At 35.9% G+C, this 22,705-nt stretch overlaps 1 protein-coding gene across 6 annotated transcripts in view; it reads left to right on the forward strand.

The window, feature by feature from the left end:
* The first annotated feature begins 10,540 nt into the window (after positions 1-10,540).
* PPP2R5E (protein phosphatase 2 regulatory subunit B'epsilon) overlaps positions 10,541-22,705 on the forward strand; it is a 71,237-nt gene continuing 59,072 nt past the window's right edge. For 3 of the 6 annotated variants that reach the window (XM_026698627.2, XM_087922320.1, XM_087922322.1), the window contains exons 1-2: positions 10,588-11,330; positions 15,200-15,360. In XM_026698627.2, coding sequence (XP_026554412.1) covers positions 15,204-15,360 — 157 coding nt within the window. In that variant the 5' untranslated portion in view covers positions 10,588-11,330; positions 15,200-15,203. Of the gene's footprint in view, positions 11,331-15,196; positions 15,361-22,705 lie in introns of all 6 variants that reach the window. The other 3 variants (XM_026698629.2, XM_026698626.2, XM_087922321.1) reach the window with 3 other exon arrangements.

The raw sequence follows: 22,705 nt of genomic DNA on the forward strand, positions 1-22,705 counted from the left end.
TTGGGTCCTTAAACGGCTTCGCTCGACCTCCATATGGCTAGGCTGAGCCATTGTGGGTCCGGGTGAAGCACCGGCCCTTGTGAGAGGGAAACCCTCGATGGTGGAATTTTCCAAGGTTGTTCTCTAGACAGGTCCTGTAAGTCCATGAACCACGTTCGCCTGGGCCAGTAAGGGGCGACCAATATAAATTCTGCTCGTTCCTCCAATAACTTCTGGATCAACCTGGGTATTACAGGGAGTGGAGGAAACGCATATAGAAGTTCGGGAGGCCACTGATATCGTGGGGTGTTGACGGCCTCTGCCCCGAGTTGGGTACCTTGAAATATACCAGGGCAATTGGGCGTTGAGGGGAGAGGCAAATAGATCGATCACCGGTTGCCCAAACCTCCGCACTGCTTCCTGGAAGACAGAAGGGTGTAGGCACCACTCTGTCTGATCTATCGTGGCCCTGCTGAGCCAGTCCGCTTGTGTGTTTAAGGCCCCTGCCTTAAGTGAGCTGTAGCTGCGAGTGCTCCACCAAGATCGCAGAGATAAGACGATCGGGGGATTAGATAATCTAATTGCCTGAAGTGGCCGTCTCAGGCTGCCTGCGGAGTGGCAGGCTCTGCCAGCCACAAAGAATTGCTCTTAAACTGATTGGGGGAATGACCTAATAGAGCCACAAGCCTTGAAATCGCCAAATTAATTGGGATAAAATTTACAAGCCAAATTAACCCAAGAGCAAACCTGAATTTTGACTAGCTGAATCAGAAAACCGTTCCTGTCAGGGAGTGCACAACCTTACCACGAAGGCTGAGCTAAAACTGGGAGATGCTGGGGAGGTGTCCCGTGGAGGAGGAGGAGTGTCCCGGAGTTTTAAGCCCAGCCTTTCCGGAAGAGACTGAAGCACCGCCTACTTCTGGATGCTCTGAATAGCTCATGGGAGAATGGTCCATTCTTTTCATCAGTCATTGTTTTTCTTTAGTGATTTGACCTTTCTTAGTAAGGTCACTGAGAATTCTCTTGATCTGGTTGTCTAGTTTCTATATTGAATTGGTATTTGCTAGGATGTAAGTTTGTCTTTGAGTACTTCTTTGACTTTTTGTATATATTGTGATCTGTACATAATCATGATTTGCCATTTCTCAGCTAGTAGGATGATGTTAGTTTGGTCCTGTTTTTGAGGGTTGCCCTGCAGTATGATTTTAGTTGGTTTTGTGCTTGTCTTCTCCTGCTATGGTCTATGATAGTTCTATTTTGGTCACTGTTCTATTTACAATCTTGATATTAATTACCTGTATGTTAATATTTCATGAATCCAAAATTCACAAAAACTTCACAAGTTTTCCCCCCACAATAAAGGTGCCACTTTTTAAAGGTGCTACAACAGTTTTCAGATGAACATAGTATTTTCATGTATCTATTATTTATTTATTGAGTAAATGCTACAACAGTTTTCAGACAAACATATTATTTTCATGTATTTATTATTTATTTATTGGATGTTTATCCCACCTACATTACTTTGTAAGTAGCTCAAGGTAATAAAAACACACAACATTCCTTCCTCCTCCTATTTTCTAATACAAATACATGGTTGCAGTATACTGTGCCTAGGTTCTCATATAAGAAACTGTCAGAAAGGTCACAAGAAAACAAATGTGTATTCCAGTATAAATTTGAGAATAGTAATAAGCACAATAACGTTTAAAAAAAAAAATTTAGAGGGATTTATCTGTGTTTAGTACCTTCAGAAATGTTTCTTGCTAACTAAAATATGGTATTTTTGTGCATCTCCATTTTAAAATTCTGAATAACGTCACAGGACTTTTCACCCAGAATATTCCAAACAGAATTTTCTTAAATTAGTTTCAGTGGGATTATCCCTGTTCAATAGACTAATGGAAAGCCTACACTTCAGGTTTTAAAAGACCTTGGAAGGTATAGGACAGCCACAGGATTTAAAATTCTGTTTTTATGGGATTTAAAATTCTGTTCTTTTTAGGTTGCTCACTTTGTTTTTTTCATGATAAATATATATTTTCTATTCCAATTTTTTTTCTATAGTTACATTTTTCTCCTTAAGAAATGGATACTTCATGTTAATGACATAACACAGCTGAATACATAGCTTCATTTTTTAAACATGGAAGTAAGAATTATGGAAAAATATTTTACAAAGAAACAAAGCAGCAAGAAAAAAGAAACCAGGAGAATGGTTACATTAAAAGACATAATATAAACATAATATGCTGCTGCATAATATGTGCAAGTAGAGTTACACATTGTTTCTTAGGACCCGAGAATATAAATAACATATACTTTCAACTGCAATTTAGTTGATGTTTATATGAACTGTAATACTTTTCATATGTTGCTTATTAGAGTTACATACAATTCGAAATGAAATGCAATTTAAACTGGATTTCAGTATTTTTGTTTCTGATATGAAAGAATTCTAATTACAATTTATTTCGGTTATTCTCACCAATTTGTAGCCTGCTTTTATCCAGAGGGTGGCAGCTAACCTAAGCAAACCTATTCAATGTTTTTTGCTACCTTATGCTTCAGTATCTCCTATACCTACCATTTGGGAAAAGCTGGTGAGAGTAGTCACAGTATAACACTGCTCAGTTGCTCACAGTATACTTGTCAACACTGTTGTGCAAAACAGTTTCCCCCTGTGGAAATATTACAGGAAAGCACCTGGTTTAATATTGCATACTCTCTCTATATTCAGCATAACATTACTTTCTTCATATCACAAGCAACTTACCTGAAATATTGTTATTGTGTTCAGTGCAGTGTACTTAAACCTATATTGTAGAATCAGATCTGATGACATCCATTTAAATGTTACTATAACATTCAGATATATAATTGCTGACCTTCTATTAAAAATAATTGATTTGTTTCTCATTCTTTTCTTCTGTGTCAAAATCAAACTTTAAACTGACAGAATTAAGCCACCTTCTTGGCTTTGTTGCTGGCCAAAGTAAGTCATTATCAGTATGTATTTCTGGTAGTAGCCGACATACCAGGAGAAGGGCTGGGCTCTACATTTCTTCACATTCACATAGCATGAGGACCCTGAATAGGTTAAGAGTTGGAGTGCCTAATTGTAAAACCAATATGCTGAAGTGGAGGCTCTTAGAAAATAACAAGAACTTCCACTTTACAGCATATTGGTTTTTCACTTAGGCACTCGAACTCTCAACCTATTCAGGGTCTGCCAAGTAGTATAAGGAAGAGTACACAGAAAGGGCCTTCTCAAAGATTGTGGATCAATACTTCAAACCACAATTGGGCCTGTTTGTACCGTTTGCCAGCTAATCCTTCTCACACTAGATCAAACCTGGGAAAACTAAGGAATGATTTCACCAAAAGGTCTTTGTCACGACCAATTTTAACAATGATCTCAATAAATATTGAGGGATTTTCTAGCAATAAGTACCTTATTAGTGGATATGTGCAATTTGTTCCTCATATCTTACTCAGTGCCAGTGTGACACAATTTTTTAAAAAACAGATGTAGAAAATGAAAAAATGGTTGAAATGGTAATGAATGGTAATTAAAAAACCGTTCTGTTAGGAATTCTACTTTTTAGACTTATCCACAAAGAATTTTGACTTGAGTAAGTAATGAGCAGAACATTGCAGATAGTGCTGAATTATTACAAATGGTAAATACCAAAATCAATGAGAAAAAAGTCAGAAGCATTTTTTAAAAATGGTCAATCAAATGGCAAAAGTAGATTTATTTTAAGTAACAATGAAGCGATACATGCCGAGGCAAAACCCCTAATTTCACATGTGTGCTGATGTTATCCAAGCTGGATCTTGGAGTTTTAGTAGATAATGGCATTGACTTGGTGTGCAGGGGCAATGAAAAAAAAGGCGAATTCCTGATTAGGGATCATTAAGAAAAGGACTTAAAATAAAATACCCAATGCTTTTATACAAAATTTTGGTATAAACATGTTAAAATACTCCTTTGGGAAAGGACATAATAGAGCTGGAAAATATGCAAAATGTGAGCTGAGGAAGGACATGATAGACATGCATAAAATCATACTTGGCATGTAGAAAACAGCCATAGTTTGTTTCTTACCAGATGTCATCTAATAAAGCAAATTTTTAAGAGTTTTAGAATAGGCAAAAGAAAATACTTCCACACAATACATAATTGTCTTGTGGCATTTAAAAGATGATGTGGTAATAGTTTCAAATTGGTATGGCTTTAAAAGTGGTTGTTTCATCGTGGGTTATCAATCTTGCTACTCTATTACATACCTGCTGGAGCAGCATGATTCCAAATATTAGGCACCAGGCAGAGGTGGTATTCAGCAGGTTCTGACCAGTTCTGGAGAACCAGTAGCGGAAATTTTAAGTCGTTCAGAGAACTGGCAAATATCACCTCTGAACTGAGATTTTACAGTATCCTTCCCCTGCCACACCCACCAAGCCACACCCACAGAACCAGTAATAAAAATTTTTGAATCCCACCACTGGCTCAAGGGTGAAAAGTATATCTTCTCCTCCTGGTTTGACATTGGCATAGAATCCAGTTAACCAGTGGGTGAAACAAAATGGTGAAAATAAATGAGCTGTGGCTTATTTCCTCAAAACTGTTCTTAACAAAGACTGTTTCAGAAAAGCAGCTAAAAATACAACACACATTTCATGCTGAAATGCATCTGGAAATTAAGTTCATAAAAATGATTTCTTAAGAAATAGCATCCAAAATCAGACTCAAGATTTGAAACTTTGCAGCAGTGATTGTTTAGGAAGAAATTGGTTATTTCAAATTCTATTTTTTATTGTTTAAGTCATTGATTTATATTTTATATTTCATCAAAGAAATCAAAACTGCAGTTATAGGATTCCTTTTTCATTCAGAGCAAGTGTAATCATATAGAGCAGGAAACTACTTCGTATTCCTTAAAACTATGCTTTGTATATTGTAAGACATTAAATGTAACTTTCTGCACGGTACACAGTTAATATTTTAACTGAATTCTCAAGCTCCACAACATTTAGTTACTTTGTTCAGATTTTATCAATATAGATGAATCCTTGAAGTTTTCTCAATCCAGAAAAAAATGACTGAACCAACAGTTTTCTTAAATTACTACTTTGGAAAATGAATGTATAATATGTATGAAGGTACTTCTATAAAATCATTAATAAATATTAATTTTTCCATCAGCCAAGAATGGTACCCTTAGAAAATCTGAATTGGGGTACAAGAATAAGAATTGGGGCAATGTTTTCTGATCCTTGCAAGTTGATTTAAGAGCTGTTCTCAAATCAAGAATAGGTAAATGTTTTTAAAAGTGAGAGTTACTCATTCCAAAGATGCCAACAGGCAGGATTTATGCAAATTATCTCAGAATCTTTGGCTATGACAGTTGAGAAATAACTGCTATTTCTGGTTTTCTAGAATCTATCTGATTTTCAGCAAATTTCATTTGCAATTTTATTCAGCATACAGTCAACTGAAATACAATATAGCTAATCAGTTTCCTACCAAAAGGTGCATGTCTCATCTGCTGGGTAATAACTTAAATGTTAATTTCTATTTTGGAAAAAAAATTGACAAGTATCAAAATATGAATGAACATTATGAAATGAAATCACACATTTCTGGGGTTTTTATTTGCAAGTCCTAGATATTTAACAATTTAAAATTATCAAGTCACATTTCAGATAGCTTAACTTCTTGCAGTTGTACTTCTACTTTGAATATTGTACAATGCTCTACAATTCCAAACTTGAGAATCATTTTATTTAGGGATTATTTACATGACAAATTTAAAATTAATGAGAAAACATGACCATCTTTGGATTCTTTGGAGAAAAAAATTGAGGTACTATTAATTTATGGAAATATTTCTAAGACTTTTTTTCCTCTCAATTTGTTTTGAACATGACTATAATTAAAGGTGATCTGAAACATCTGATCTCACAACACTTAAAAAGCCTTATAAATATAATGGCCTAACCACACAAATAATTTTTGCTTACCAGGCACTTGTCATTTAAATCAAAGGCAGATGTCTACATGCTATATGATGGATTATACTACCTTGCCAGACTTTCTATTTCAGAGTATATCAGTTGCTTTCAGAGATAATTCTGAGATAACCTCAGAATTATATAAATCAGAGCAAGATATAATGCATAAGCAGATAATTATTATATTTGGTGTTCCTCATGTGTAAAAAAATTGTGGTTAGTTTTTATGAATGACAAAGAAAAGTTCACTGCCACTCATGTTCCATTGTACTATCACTTCACAAACCAATTTAATTTCAGTACTGCAGATGATCAAGGTAGGTGAGAAAACTTCATAAAACAATAAATAATGACAATAAAAAAACAGAGTAAAGTTATTTTTTGTATATGAAGTCTGGTAATATTGGACTGCTTACTCCATTTTTAATACAGGATAACTATATGAACAAAGAAGCATGATTGCTTCTCCCAAATGATTTAACTGATTCCCAATTTTGGACCCAATTCTTTCAAATGGAAGAACAGTTCTGTACCATACTAGATAAAATTGGTATACTGTAATGTAGTCCTTGACTTGCAACTATTAATTTAGCAACCAATTGAATGGCCCTGAAAAAAAGTGGCTTACAGCTGTTTTTCACATTTATGACTGTTGCAGCACGCCACTGTCATGTTATCAAATTTTGGACACTTGGCAACTGGCAAGTATTTATGATGGTTGGTTGCAGTATCCTGGAGGCATGTGGTAACTTTTTGCGACCTTTTGAAAAGCAAAGTCAATGGGGTAGCCAGATCCACTTAAAAACCATGTTACCAACTTAAAAACTGCAGGGATTCACTTAACTGTGACAAGAAAGGTCATAAAATGGGGGCAAACTCACTTAATTATCTTCCTTACCAACAGACATTTTGGGCTCAATTGTGGTCATTAAATTGAGAGCTACCTGTATATAAATAGCAATTTCATTTACCCCTGGTTAATAAAAACAAGAACAAAATCATTTATGTAAAACACTTCTGCTAATATAACTAATTTATATCACATAGTACACGTAATCAGAACTGAACACAAATACAGGATTACTATCTCAATATGAATAAGGTTTGCTTACGTGTATAGACTGGCCATTTTCAAATTGAATATTCTATGATCCAAAGTCAGAGGGTTTACTGCCAGACCACACATACATAGTAAAGTTGACTTAACAAAGATTGTATATATAGCAAAGCTTTCTTTTTTTGATAGATATTTATTTATAAATATGGTCTCCAAGAAAAGTTTTAATACATCTCAGACTTCAGAACTTAATTTTTAGTGAGTGGATACAAAATATAGAAAGATAATATAAAAAATTAATGCACAGCAGTCTCAGTTATTGTACTCTTTCATATCTTTGGCTTTGTCATTGACAATGTTGAAATCAACAAGGTAACTACATCAGACTTGAAATCAACTTCAATATTGCCACTGCAATAATTGTTTGAACAACATATTGTAGGCATAGTCACTGTCTTTCCCCTCTATCCAAACAGAGATTGAAGTCTGTTTTTCATTTTCTTTGCCACTTTCAATAAGGTACAGCTTTAATAGTACCAAATGATAGCCCTAAACTTTTTATATATTATTAACATTTTATGTTAAATATTTTTTAAAAAAATAAGTTACCGTGAAATATAGTGCTAAAAAACAATTTTTTTTCCTTTTTCCAACCCTGTTCTAATATTAATAAATTGAAACATAAATTACCAAACAATTTGTCTTATGAAACATCTGAGTTATTGTTCCTTTTTTTGATTAATAAATTCATATGTCCAAAGGATTTTGTCCGCTATAGTGATGAGTAATTGATGTGATATACTATGACAGTGAACATAAATTTGCAGAGGTAACTATCAACCACTTATTGATAGTTGGAAAGAAAAAAAGCACAAAACAGTTCAAATAAGCAAATATAATTTATTTATTTGATTTATATAGTAGTCCACCTTCTATACTTGGCTTACAGAGAAAAATATAACCGAAACCATAACAACAAAAATCCATTAAAACAATCAAAAATATTACAATCCCAAGAAAACATAACCTGTAGGATAATACAATCAATCTCACTAATAGTCCAGCTGTTTTGTGTCTTCCATACTACCACTACAAGAACTATAGGCCTGATGGCAAAAATATGCCTCCAGACCCCTTCTGAAAGACCAGTAAGGTCAGAGCCTGATTGGTGAGTGAAATGCATTGGTAGATTAAAATGTAGCTGGCAAAAAAGAACAAGAGGGGAAATCTATGTTAATGAGAGGCCAAATGATGTATTGTAATGATTAATGCTAGAATGTGTTGAAGGAAAGTGAGGCTTTATATCTTTACTCGGTGAATTCAATTTTACTGGGTAACATAACAAGTACTGTATTGAACCAGCCTGATTACAACTGATTCTTAATTTTCTCAAATGGAAAAGATGGTCTCACAAAAATCACTTCAGACACTTTTTCAATTGGTTTCATCGTCCTTTGTATTATTAAGGTTAACGTACATTTTGTTAATATACACAATAGCTAGGTACTGGTCAAAATCCAATGCTGCTTCATATACTTCAAACCTTCAATCTGAAAATGTTCCATCAATTAAAAATTGCCAGCCGGGGAATAAATGAAATATACTACTATTACCTGGAATGTTAGGCTTCATTATTAGCTTTTTAATAAGGGTTACATTAGCAGGGTTACATTAGCTTTGCAGTCTAGGCCCCTTTTCTAATTTTTCTCTTTTTTGCCAAGGCCATTTTTTGTTTTGTGAGATTTCAGCAACTAAACAATATAGATAACCATCAACTTATGACCACAATTGGGATTGAAATTTTGGTCATTGAGCAAAGTGGTCATTAAACAAGATGTCACATGACTGCTTCGTTCTATGACTGCAATCCAGGTGCTCCTGGCTGTGGTCTTTAAGTGTTCTTGCACGTTATTAAGCATATGGAATACCAGTAAGGCATATTGAATGCTTAAGGGAGGCGGAGAAGACCTTGGGAGGCCTGGCACAGGCCATGCACAACTCTTCCCCATCCATGCACCCCACTTCTTATTTTATTGCACTGTCTGTCTGCTCAGGAATTTAAAAAAAATGCTTGGATTTCTGGTCTCATTCCCCTCTGGAGTTGGCTGAAAAAGCTCCCTGCCAAAGGATTTCAGTTCTGTCCTTACTTTGATTTCATAAGTAGAACAGATTGCCAAGTACCAAGATCATGTGACTAAAGAGGATGGTGCACTGTTTTGCCACAATCTGAAATGCTTTACAGGCCCTAATGCACCCTTTCTGAAGCCACTGTTAATTCGAACCATCATTAAGAAAACATTCCTAAACTGAGAACTATTTATAGATAGCATATTGTTAAAGTCCTTGAATACACTTGCAGGTTTTAAACAAGATACACTAAGAACTCTTTAACTCACCAATTTACCACTAGTGGAATGTTACCTAGAATCAGTGTTTTTTATTGTTCAATTTTCACAAAATAATAATCAGTTTTACTGTTTAATCACTTGCTTTCTGAGGTATCACATACAGTGAATATGGGCACCATTTGTTTCTAGTAAAAAAAAACCCTGTTAATCCCCTTTAATAAGTGCTTTTTGCTTTGCCTGGATTACCTGGCAATTCGAATTCTTGGTTGGGTGAAGAAGCCCCTTTGCAAAGAGAAAAGTCTCTCTCAAATTCAGATATCAAGTTTTTATCAACTCCATGCTAAATTCAGGGTCTCTGAATTTCAAGACATTACCTGCATGAAATCTTTAACTTTCAAAAGGTAATAGACGACAGGCAGCAACACATTTCCTGTTTGAAAAGAACCATACAGAAATGAAGCCGGTCCTTAGCCCAGAGAGAAGTGATTGTGGTACCCTACAAAACAAACCTTTTGCTTCAGGAAACGCGCAACCCGCAAGAAGTGTCCAATACGCTTCAGTCAATTTCCCGACATCATTTTTTTTTAGGGGGGGGGGGGAAAGAATCCAAACTTAGCACAGCTTTTTTGCCCCAGGCCCAGAAAAAAAAAGTAATTTCATTTGTAAAAATTATTTCTTTATGACAAGACAGCCGTTTAATTTGAAGACCGGGGGAAACTGACCATTCACTGCGGCGGGCGGAACTCTTGTTGTCGAAGCTCTTCTCTTGCCTCACGGTATTGTCCGCATCCGGGTAAAGAAATTCCCACGGCAATTCCAGGGAAAAACCGGACCTTTCCCAGCAAGTCCGTCAGCCGGAGAGTCGTTCAAATTTTGTGGACGAAAAGTGAGCGCCCTTTAATCGCCTTGTACACTTTACCACAGGGAGCTCTTCCTCTTGTCGGCGTGATTCCTCCTCCTCCTCCTCCTCCAGCCCCCCCTCGTCAGCACGACCATCTCTGCGGGCCTACCCAACCCAACTGCGGGAGCGGCGGGAGGAAGGCCTGTTTGAGTGATTTTCTTGCCCAATGAAGCCGCGCGTCGTACTTCACTGACATCCGCGTCGCGCGCAGCCTAACGGCTCCGCCTCCTCCTTCTCTGGCCCGTGGGCGTGTGCGCGAGGCGGAGCGGTGAGGGTAGCATGTTGGGCTGTGAATGAACGGCTGGTTTGGGTGACGGCGTGAGCGCGAGCGAGCGAAGGAGCGCGCTCCACTGAGAGCGAGCGAACGAGCGAGCGAGAGCAGGAGAGGGCGCGAGTGAGCGGGCCATGGCCGGAGCTCAGTGACTGACTGACTGACAATAGAAACCAGCGAGAGCTGCAGAAACGCCCGCAGTCCCAGGAACAGAAGCGGAAGGCCGCAGCCGCAAAACAGAACGCCGCCTCTCGTTAGATTTCGCCGAGCCTCCTTCTTCCTCTCCTCCTCCTCCTCCTCCTCTTCGCACCCCGCAGGCAGCTCGGGCCGCGCTCGCTTGGCGCCCCTCCTTTCCCCAGGCCGACTCGCCGGGAATGTGAGAGAAGCAGCCGCGGAGAAGGAGGAGGAGGAGGCCTGGCAAGCGGCGGTCGGCTCGTCAGGAGGAGGAGGAGGAGAAAGGCAGGAGAGGCCCCGGCCCGGAGCGTTGCATGGGACCGAGTGGAAGCTGCTGCTGTTGCTGCTGCCGCCGCCGCCTCCGATCCTGACTCCGCCGCTAACGTCGTTTTGCGCTGGGGAGGCCGACGAGGCCTACCAGGCTGCGGCTGCTGCTTCTGCGGCAGGGAGCGCACCGCAGAAAGAGAGAGGGAGGGAGAGACACGCGCCGACGAGGCTTGCCGCCTTCGCTTCAACCAGGGATCGACCTCATCCTTTTCTCTCCTTTTCTTGTCTCCGGATTCTCTACCAGGAGGGATCAAGGTAACTTGCTTACCAGGCCTGGGAAGCTGACGGGGAGAAATGGGGGAAACATTATTAGAGAGGGGCGGAGAAAAGGGAGCCGGTGGAAGGAGAGCGGCTTAGGGTTTTCTGTACAAACCCGGCACGCGAGATCTTTTAGGACTTGAGCTCTTCCTTCTTAGGGGTCATCTAGCATAGGCAATAGCGGCCAGCCGATCTCACATCGGGATTGGTGTCTCCTCTGTTATCCCTTCCCTTTTAATGTCCTTGGTATTATTTTTTTCAACCCCGTTTCCTAATTTTCCCTTCTCCCAATCTCTGACGTCTGTGATAAATCAGTTGCTTTATAGTAATCATCGTCTTTCGATCACATCCTTTAAAAATAATCTTTCTCGACTCGGTTGTGCTGGTGGTGGGGATAAATGCTGCGGTTCACCTTAATAAATGGCAGTTATTTCAAGAATAATTTGTTATTCCCATTTTTAAAGAATGAAGTCCTACTTTAGACGATATGAAGGGGGAAACACACACACACACCCCATGATCTTGTTTATCTTTATTGCTAAGGATGGCTAATTTCGAATGAGGTTTAATAATTTATAAAGAAGGAGAGAAGAACTGTTACTAAATTTATAGCTGAGATGTGTTGTTTCTTGTTGACACAATGATCCTGCAGCTGAACTGATCTGCTTGAGAACTTGTCAGTTAATATGGTGAGTGGTTCTGTTTAGAGACTGTGGAAATATTTCTGGAGGGATGGAGATAATGTATTCTAAGAATCATGGGCAGTGCAAATATAAACCTTCCATTATATATTCAGAACCAAAGATTCTAGTCTAAGTACAGTTAGGGAGCAAAAGTTTGTAGAACCTTTGGATTTAGTGGCTGGAATTTTGCTCTCCATGTTATAGTATCTGGAGATTTCCAATTCCCAGTGGAATTAAAGTAATACTTCAGTTATTCTTTGAAGAACATTTCTCAGTATGCATAAGGTGCTGGTTTCATGCAACTAAAATACTGATAGCAATGTTACGCTCGTAAAAAGCCTTACATATAAATTGCTTATGTTATATTAAAATTGATAACTATTATACTAATCAAGTATTACTATACTTTCATACTAGGCTATGCAACTTGGTGTAACAATGCAATGGTGGCCATGAGAATAATGACTTGATAAAGTAGCAATTGATTTTGATAAATCTGCTTTTTCCACTGAGCATCAATCGGTTTAATTTTTGTAGTAGAAAAATAGCTCTTATGCACACAATTGTGGTTTGTCCCACTTAAATTTTGGTACCTATGTTGTCATGCTAAAAGTTTATAATACGCAGATATCAATTTTCCAGTTTGATAAGATAGTGTTCAGAAGTATGTCATTATGGCAATAATACCCTCTGTCTTAAAAAGATTGTGTAGATGTCTCATTGTGTGCACTTATTGACATGATTAAGTTTACTAAAGAAATAAATGAATATTGTAGTGATCTTTAGTGAGTATTTTATAATATGTAATTTCAGTATTATGCTTAGTATTACTTGAAAATCTGTTTGGGGCATAAGCCTTGCTTTAAAAGCTTTGTATTATTTAATATATATTTAATGTATTGCTTCAGACCTACATCTCCATCAGAAAAAACAAGAAACCACTTTTTTCCCTAGGAGGACATTTATATATTTTTAAAGATATTAAAACATTTTTATTTTTATTTAGAAACTTTCCCATCTTTAGCATTATTGTCATCTTTATAAGGTGGTAGTACACAAATCTTTCTCTTATATCATGAGCAAGGTTGAGCTAAACTTGTCTGAATGCCAAGATACTCTAAGAATCTCCTCAGCCTCTATGTATTTACTATATAAATAGATGCTTTGGCTTGAATGGACTGAAAATAGTAGAGGAGAAAGCCCCTAAAACATGCAAGGTGAGAAAAGGATGATAGCTTTTTTTCAAAGTTATGACTTTGAAAAAAAATAATCTTGTGCTTGTCAGGATGCTACTGCTGCATTTATATTTTTCTCTTTCCTAGGCTATTCCCTACATTTTGCTTAACCAATGCAGGGTGGCATCTTTGACTCACTGAGAAAGGTGACCAGATGCCACATACTAGGTTTAGGAAGGAAGCAGCTACTTGACTGATAATGCTCATAGAGATAAGATGTGAAAAGCAAAAGTAGAAATCTGGTCCACCAGCAACTTCTAGATCTGAATTACTGTGAGAGGGACAGTCCGTGATGGTCAGGGAGCACAAGTAATGGCTGAGGTGGGTTTAGGGACTTGATCTACAGCTAATTTAGACAGCTTCTGTGTTCCAACAGCATACCTCTGATTGAAAATCACTATCTCATGGGAAGGCTATGTAATGATGAAAAAGCTTTAATTTTAAGTTTAAATAGACAAGTTATGTATCATCTACTGTTTCCCCCCATTTTCTGTGAAGCAAAAGATAAAAGTAGCATAATTGCTACTTTTGAAGAGTATCCGGAACCTCCAGTTGCTGCAAAATGCAGCGGCCCGCATGGTTTTGTGCAGACCCCGGTATGCACATGTGTCACCTCTCCTGCTGGAACTGCATTGGTTGCTGATTTGCTTCCGGGTGCAATTCAAGGTGCTGGTTGTCATGTTTAGAGCCCTTCATGGCTTGGGACTGGGTTATCTGAGGGAACGTCTCTTGTCCGTCACATCTACCCGACCCATGAGAGTGGGGAGGCAGGGACTGTTGTGGGTTCCATCCCTGAGGGAGATACACCTGGTGGGACCCAGAAGAAGGGCCTTCTCCATGGTGGCTCCCTCTCTCTGGAATATCATTCCCCCAAAGATTAAAATGGCCCCCACTCTCGCACTCTTCCAGAAGGCACTGAAGACCTGATTTTGCCAGCGGGCCTGGGGAACCCAGAGCGGGATGGAGCCCATTAAATGACTAGTGTGATCTGCTGTCATTGGGGTGGAGGGTGGGATTTGGGGGGTGATTTTTTTCCCCCAGATTTTGTTCTATTTACTTTATTAATTTATTTGATTCTTTTTGTTAGTTGTTATTGTTTTTTTATTTTTTGTTTTAAATATGGTTTTACACTGTGTAAGTTGCCTCAAGTCGCCATGGGCGAATAGGTGGCAATATAAATTAATTAAGTAAATAAATAATAGCAGATATATTAACTGTCTAACTTTTGCATAAACTGTTATTGGATTGGTGTCCTTGAATGTGGAATTTTTCAATAGCGATGACTGGAAGATACATTATACTCTTGCCAAAGTATGATAATTGTAGAAAAAATGAAATTCCTATGTATGTATGTATGTATGTATGTATGTATGTATGTATGTATTAATGTATGTATGTATGTATTAATTAATTACTGGAGTGCTATTGCTATTAAGATATTACAGACTTGTTTTTTTCTGCCTGTTAGTGGCAGATGAGTGTAATGCAGGAAAAGTTTGAAGAGTATCATCTCAGAAGAAGGAGAATACAATGGCAATAAAATAAATTCATGGCACAGGAAACTGTAATACTTGTAAAGCCAGACAACATGGAAAAGTTCAAGTGGTCCTTACTGTTGATAGATTGATAGATCTGACAAGATAGGGTAATCAGAACTGGATTAGGATAATGGGGCTTTAAAAAAGGTTACTGCATATGCCCAATGTATTAAAGACATTCTTCCTCAAATATATTGAGGTCACCTTCTTGAACTGTCAGCATTGGTCAAGTTGGCTGGAGACTTCTTGATAAAATTCCATACAACCAGAAGATAGGAAGGATAAACTAAACTATACAGAGTAGTTAACTATTACTTGGTACTATGATCTAAATGAGAGTAAAACATGGACAGATTAGGACTTTTTTTCCTTCATATTTACTTGAAAATAATGTCTGTTCTTTTCAGTAGGGATATGTCCTCAGCACCAACCACTCCTCCATCAGTGGATAAAGTAGACGGATTTTCTCGGAAGTCCGTCAGAAAAGCTAGGCAGAAGAGGTCGCAAAGTTCCTCCCAGTTTCGGTCTCAGGGCAAGCCTATTGAGTTAACTCCACTGCCTCTGCTAAAAGGTAAGGCTTTGTGGCCCTTTTAAATATTGAGAAACAGTGGTTATACAACATCTATTTGCAGCCATATTTACTATTGTATTAGTACATTTGAATATTTGTATGTATGTATACAGATGTGCTGTTCTTTAAGCCTGACAGGCAGATACCTATGATGCAGGAATGTAAAATAGCTGCTATTTTAGCAGGAAGTGCAGGATTTGTAAATTATTGCTTTATCATAGCATCTGACTATTTTTGAAACATTTAATCTTTAATAATTTTGTAGCTTGCTGATAGAGGAAAATGTGTGAAAAATATAAAACTATGGGGAATGTTTTCTATTCTGGGCATAATTTTACTGTCAAAACATTTCAGCCTATGCAAAAGTATAGTTCTCACTACATGTAATATTTTGTAAATATGGCAAATAGGTATCAGAACATTCTGTTTCTGCTCACATTTTTTCTTCCCTTTGGTTATTTAGTTCATTTACAAAGAACAAGGTATAGACTGTAATTGAACAAAGATAGTGCATCATCATTTTGCTAGAGTCAAACAGAAAAAAAAAGTTAATATGTATCTCACAGTAATAAAAGTACCCTGGTAATCGTGACTTTGTATTGCAGAATTGGTTTTTGTTGGATTTATGAACATACCTTGCTGATAGAGAGATTGGGTCTTTACTCAAACTCAAGCTCAGTCAGCTTGTCTACTTTAAAAAAACTTCAGATATTGGAGAAGTGTGGTAAACGATATATTGTCTTTTCCTAGTGCTATATAGTATGTCCTAAGACAAAGTAGTCAGATCCTCTGAAAATCCTATTGTAGTTGCTTTGTAGGCTTTCTTCAGTTTTCTCTATGTGCATGCATATGTTCAGAAAACACTTCTGTTAGGGCCAACTCATTATTTTAATATTTTGAGGAGGGTGCTTCGCTTGCACAGTACTTTTTGTGATACACTTTGCATTGCTCTACTAAAATACTGTAGCCAACATTCTTGCTTTAAAATATCCGATTTCTATCAGTTTCGATTGGTTTTTATGTTTTGTTTAAAATGAAACAATGTTGTATTTGAATATTAACTATTGTTTAAGGTCTCAACATAAAATTCTATGTGACACTTGAATTTTACATAAATCTATCAAAACTAAAATGCTTAGAAAGTAACGTAGCTGACTTTCCCAATGTTAGGTCAAAAAAAAAAATGCAGTTTGACTGATCAAATCATGATTGAGGTTGGAGAAATTATATAATAGAAGAGAGGGTGGTATTAATCAGAAAAGTCTTGCTTCACAGATGTATAATGGCTAAGCAGTATTCTAAACTATGATGACCTAATTATTATAAATAATTTATGGATTGTTACAGATTCTAGGAATTTAATATGGAACCTTCTGTATACAAGATGCTTATTTTATAACTTAGTACACTTTCCAAATATTGCAATGCCAAAGTTTTTTTTTTTGAGAAAGTGGATTATTTTTATTAATTAAAATTATTAATAAAATTATTAATTTAAATTTGCACTGAAACAAACTAATTATCCCATAAACAGAATAATTTTTAGTGTGGAAGTAGTGGTGATCAGGAAAATTCTTATCATGATTTAAACGGAGAAGAATATTTGTATGTGTCCAGTCCTTGTGCAGTTGGGTAGTAAAGAACATTGATTTGTTTTATAATTGTTAGAAAAACATTTCACATTTTTCATAAAAGGTATTCTTGACTTCATAGAATATTTATTTATTTGTTTGTTTGTTTATTTATTTATTTAAAAAGGCTTGTTTTCCTCTCGAATCCTGCAAGATTCCTTTCTAAAAAGTTAAAATGTAAAACTATTTAAGAAATACTGCTTAGGAATTCTATGAGTTACATATTTAATATGCAGTTATTCATATATAATTATAAATCACACATAGATAATATAAGTTCTGAATTACATACTTTTTATGATTTCTCAAATCTATTAAATTATTGGGATAAGAGAATGTTTCTGATTTCTCAATACCACCATGACATTGCACGGGGTAAATAAATATTTAGTAATTCTGTTGAACATTTCTTCAGTGTCAAAACATACCACCTACCAAACTAGTTGCTGAGATAATGTAGTTCTATATTATTCTTCATATGATGGAGGATTCTGTATTCATGATTAAAAATTAAATTGTATACTCATTTATAATTCAGTCTATGTATTACTACATTAATTTGGTTTAATTTCTTAATGTCTGGGAAAACGTTTATTAATTGAGATTTTCAGATTTAAGATAGATTTAGGGCATCAAAAATTTCATGTCTTTGGCACAAATGTGTAAAAAAAATAATTTATTAATAAACCAAGTGCATATCTGAAGTACTTAATGACAATTTTTACCCTAGGACTATGATTTACTCAGTGAGTAACTACAAGTATGTAGGTTTGATAGAACATTTTACCTTTTAATTCTAGAATGTTAACTTGAATTATTGACTACCTGCCAGGACTTCATTGATTTAGGTAGAACATTATATATTTAAAGAGCTAATAATTGTGTTGGCACAGGTGTAATTATGTCAGCTGAATAATTCATCTATCAAATGAAGACTATTGAATTTATAAAGACTGTTGAATCTCTATATTACTCTGTATTGTAAAAATAAGTTTACTTCATGATTTTCTCTCATAGTAAGTATGTTTGATATTCTTGAAATTATATTGCATTCATTTCTTATTATCATGAAATATTTCTTTTATGATATCAGAGTAATATTACCGTATTTCCCCATGTATAAGCACCCCCTTTGTATAAGCCACCCCCCCAATTTTTGGACTGTGAAGTTTTGAAAAATATTTTATTAGAGAAACAAGTTATGAAGAAAGAAAATTTACAAAGAAACAAAATTCGACGTCTAGATCTACAACTTCGGTCATGACGCCGAAAGCGGTGCGGGCGACGCTAGCAATCTACGCATCGGAACGAGAGTAGGAACGAAGCATTCAGGCCGATGCCTAGCGTATGCATTTCTATCGCGTACTCGCACTCGCAATCGTATCATCACGCACAATTTTTACAAAAAGTATAGCATACTGCTGGAAAACCAGTTTATTCCTACTTTATTATTTTATGCATTTTTCACGTATAAAAGTGTACCTTGCTTTGTATATGCCACCCCCCTACTTTTTGGGCTTGAAAATTTTGGAAAAAAGGGGTGGCTTATACATGGGGAAATACGGTAATTGCTCAAATGAAAGACCCATGATAGAAAAATGGGCAGAAAAAAATCAGTACTTTGATTGAACTACTTACTAGAATTTTATTTAGTGATGAAATCTTTTAGGTAAGCTCAGAAGATCTAGTTATGCTGATTTTAACACTTTCTAGCAGAAATTTTGATTTTGACACTTTCTAGCGGAAATATTCATGAAAAGTTATGAAAATTAATCAGCAAATCTGGACTTGGGGAGTAGAAGTATGTGAATGTATATTATTTTCATTTTCCTCATTTTTTTTCAGAATCTTTTGTGACTCTTCACATCTTTAGTTGGTACTGTTGAAAGAAGTGATAAAGAGATTTAGGTTTTACAAATTATCTAAATGAATTTATTCAGGCAAAATGTCCTAACTTAACAGATGTTGTTGGTATTTGATTGAAGACTGATTGTCCAAGGGAAGGATATTGGGTTTCTGCAGGATGGTTTGAATATGTTTATCCAATGTTTGGCTACTGTGAAAAAAGCAAAGTCTATATTAGGAATAGAGTAAGAGAAGATATTAATATCAGTATTATCATACTGATATAAGCCTGATTTATGCTATTTTTATTTTGAGTCTCAAGCAAATATATGATGCAAAATAAACTTGTATGTAAAAGGAGATATTATGATGTTTGCATTTTTAGTTGAAAACAATTACAGGTTGAAATGGTAGGAATGTATTATGCACCCTGTAGAAAAGGTTTATTCTGTATGAGAGTTGGAAAGAAAGATTTTTCTAAAGGAGCCACATTTCATTTATAGATTGTTTTGGTGTTAATGTTAAATATTTCTCTCTGGTAACAATACTGTGAGAAGGTCTGTAGAGAACTGGACACAGTATCCCAAATGAGGCCTAACAGAAGTAGAAATGGGTTCAAATTCCTATTAATTATTCAAAACAAAATTTGTCTTTTTAGCATCGTACTTTTGGGTCAAGTCCAATTTCTGATTCTTTTCATGACTGTTACCAATATAGCCCAGGCAAATTCCTCTTATCCTGTAAGGTAGCCTTCAATTTATGATCACAATAGGACCAGAAGTTTGTTCGTAAGCTGTGTCAGTTGTATATTGAGACACCCACATGATCAACCCCTTTTTACAACCATGTTTACAGTGGTCATTAAGTGAATCATACACTTGTAAGTTGTAAGTCTTAATCTATTCTCCTGAATGGATATTTTTTCCTGGAAACTGGAAAAAACATTGCAAAGTATGGCATGTGATCACAAGATTTTACAACAGCTAGAAGTGCTTTTCAGTTAAAGAACTGGTCATGAATCAAGGGCTACCTCTAATTATGACTTCTGTTTTTCTCCCCAGATGCAGAACTTTACATTTCTCACCTTAAATTCATTATAGTTGTTTCTGTATGAACTTACGTATATCTTGAGCTATTGAGCTATTTTTCCAATTTTTGTCACATCTTTATATTTGATAATCATATCCTCAATCCAAGTCATTAATAAAAGTGTGCACTCTAGGACAGGGGTCTCCAAACTTGGCTACTTTAAGACTAGTGTCCACAAGTCTTAAAGTTGCCAAGGTTGAAGACCCCTGCTCTAGGACACTTAGTACTACTCTGTAATCTATTGTATAGCCATATGTCAATATTTTTTGGATGTGAATGTTCAGTCAGTTATGAAGCCATCTAAGATTTATCACCTAACCTATATTTTATCATTTTATTAATTTTTAATTAATATTATTAAGATATTATAAAATATTTTGTTGAATGTTTTGCTGAGGTTAAGATATACTATGTCAATGGCATTCTCGAATCTATTAAAGTTGCAATTCTCTCTCAAAGAAGAAGATAAAGTTTATGTGACTTGACATATTTGTTACAGACCTATGGTGGCTGTTCTTCTGGGACCTCACTGATTTTCCAGAAGCTCACCTACAGAGGTTATCTTGGAGAAAAAATAAGACACTTAGCAAAATATGATTTAAAGCTGGAAAAACAAAATAATATTAGAAAATAGCTCTGTCTTCATTTTTTTTGGCTGCCAGGTCTTCAGTTCTGTTACTTCAGGCCTATAACAGTTCTACCTCAGTTTGGCATTTAATTCAATCATTCCTTTGGATCTAGTAGACAAACAGCCTTTTAGGCTTTAATCCTTCTTCGTGCAACTAAATTCTTGATTTTGTTATTGATAAGTCCCAGTATGTGCGAGTTGGGGCTAATATTTCTAACACCATTTTCCTGAGCACAGGTTCTCCTCAACCTGTGTCCTAAGTCTACTGTTGTCCACCCTGTTGACCCATGTCTGTTGTTCAAGATTTGTCAGCAACCATATTGTGAAGTATGTGGCTGATACAATAATAGTTGGTCTTATTCAGGACAATTACTGCAAGAAGAAATTTTAAAAAACCATTTAAATGGATATAAATTTGATCCCCATTTTTCTCTAATATTAAAACATTAATAACTATTATCATAAATTCGTATTTAAAACTTTAGGAAGAAATGAAAATAATTATGAACTTTGAGTTTTCCCTCTGGTTCCCATTTCTTGATCACCCAAGTTTTAAACATGTGATTTTATATGAACAAGGAATGGGAAGATAAATGTCTTTACAGTTTGTACTTGCTTACTGGCCACTTGTGACCATTGAAAATTATAATGGCATTGAAAAATGAGATTTATGTCTGATTTCAAAATTACATCCATTGCAGCCTCCCTGCAGTCACATGATTGTAATTCAGGGGTTTGGCAACTGACGCATGTTTAGAACAGTTGCGGTATTCTGCAGCCATGTGATCATCATTTGTGATCCTCACAACTGGCTTCTGAAAGTCAATGGGGAAGCCAGCAGGAAGTTGCAAGTCATGGTCGTGTGAAGTCGTGTTTAATGACCCACAGTGATTCACTTCATGAACACGGTAAGAACCAATGCCATAAGTCAGCAACATTGCACTCAATGACTTAGTGGTTGGTAAGTGAGGTCTACCTGGATAGAATCAAATTCTTAATTATTTATGGGAAATCTATATCTCTGAACTTATCTTGCAGAAGAATTAGTTACAAATTCCAGGCTGATTTCAAATATGATGCCTGTAATCATTTATGTTTAGGTTCATGTGATCTTACTTGATCTATTGATGAATTGTATGCCTCTACAACATTTTAAATCAAAAGAATACCTTCAGTGTTGTACAGGATTCTTAATGTCAAACACAGAAGACTCTCTTCAAAGTATGGGGAAAATTTGGACTCGGTTTGGTCATTAAATCCCTCACTTTCCATTTTATCATTAAAATGCCCAAACTTGCTGAAAAATAAACTGTATCCACTCTAGCAACTTTGGTATCTCATTGGCTCTTGTAATTTACTGTAATATCTGGTCTCTTTAAGCCCATCTCCCAGAAGTTAATAGTGTACCAACTATAGTACAAGTTGATTTTAAGAAGGTAGAATTTCTGCCTCAGTTAAGCACAACCTGCTTAACATATTTCATTTGCCATATAGTAATTTAGTGATTTTTAATTATTTAACCTAAATTATTTAATATTTCAACCATTACCAGTAGTAGTAGAGTGTTTATTGTGGATCAATGCTTCTTGTAGTTTAACTGATATGAAAACCTATCTTCTCCTATGAATGTTAATAGATTAGGTGCTTTTGGTAAGGAGTTTTTTGTCAAAGACCAAAAAACTTAAGTATATAATGTAATATTATAAAATCCAATGTTAATAAGTTGATAGGGAAGTCTGACGATGCTCTGCTGTTTCTTGAAGTCTGAAAATGATGTGCTGTTAAATAATCAACTATTTAAAAAGGACAAGCGCTTAGATTGACAAGATAGATTTTCTAAATTCACCTGGATTCTTTTTTTAAATTCTCCAATCACTTTTGCTAAACAGTTTCTTTTCCTATTTCACTATAAATAATCAACAGTGTGATTCTTTAATAGTCTATTGCCTCTGAGCTTAAGAAATTCTTTATAGTCAAATGTCCTGTTAAAATCTTTGCTATCTACTTTTTAAAATATGGTTGCAAATTCAAACTTTAAAAGGGGATGATAACCAGCCGTTTCAAAATAAAACTTCCATGCTTTGCTGTTTTCAACATTAAACCATTATTTTACACTGTCAATTAACAATAATTAACAATGATGTCTGTATTA

The sequence above is a fragment of the Pseudonaja textilis genome, chromosome 1 (genome assembly GCF_049901715.1).
Source record: "Pseudonaja textilis isolate UNSWEBS1 chromosome 1, rPseTex1.2, whole genome shotgun sequence".
NCBI classification, from domain to species: Eukaryota; Metazoa; Chordata; class Lepidosauria; order Squamata; family Elapidae; genus Pseudonaja; species Pseudonaja textilis.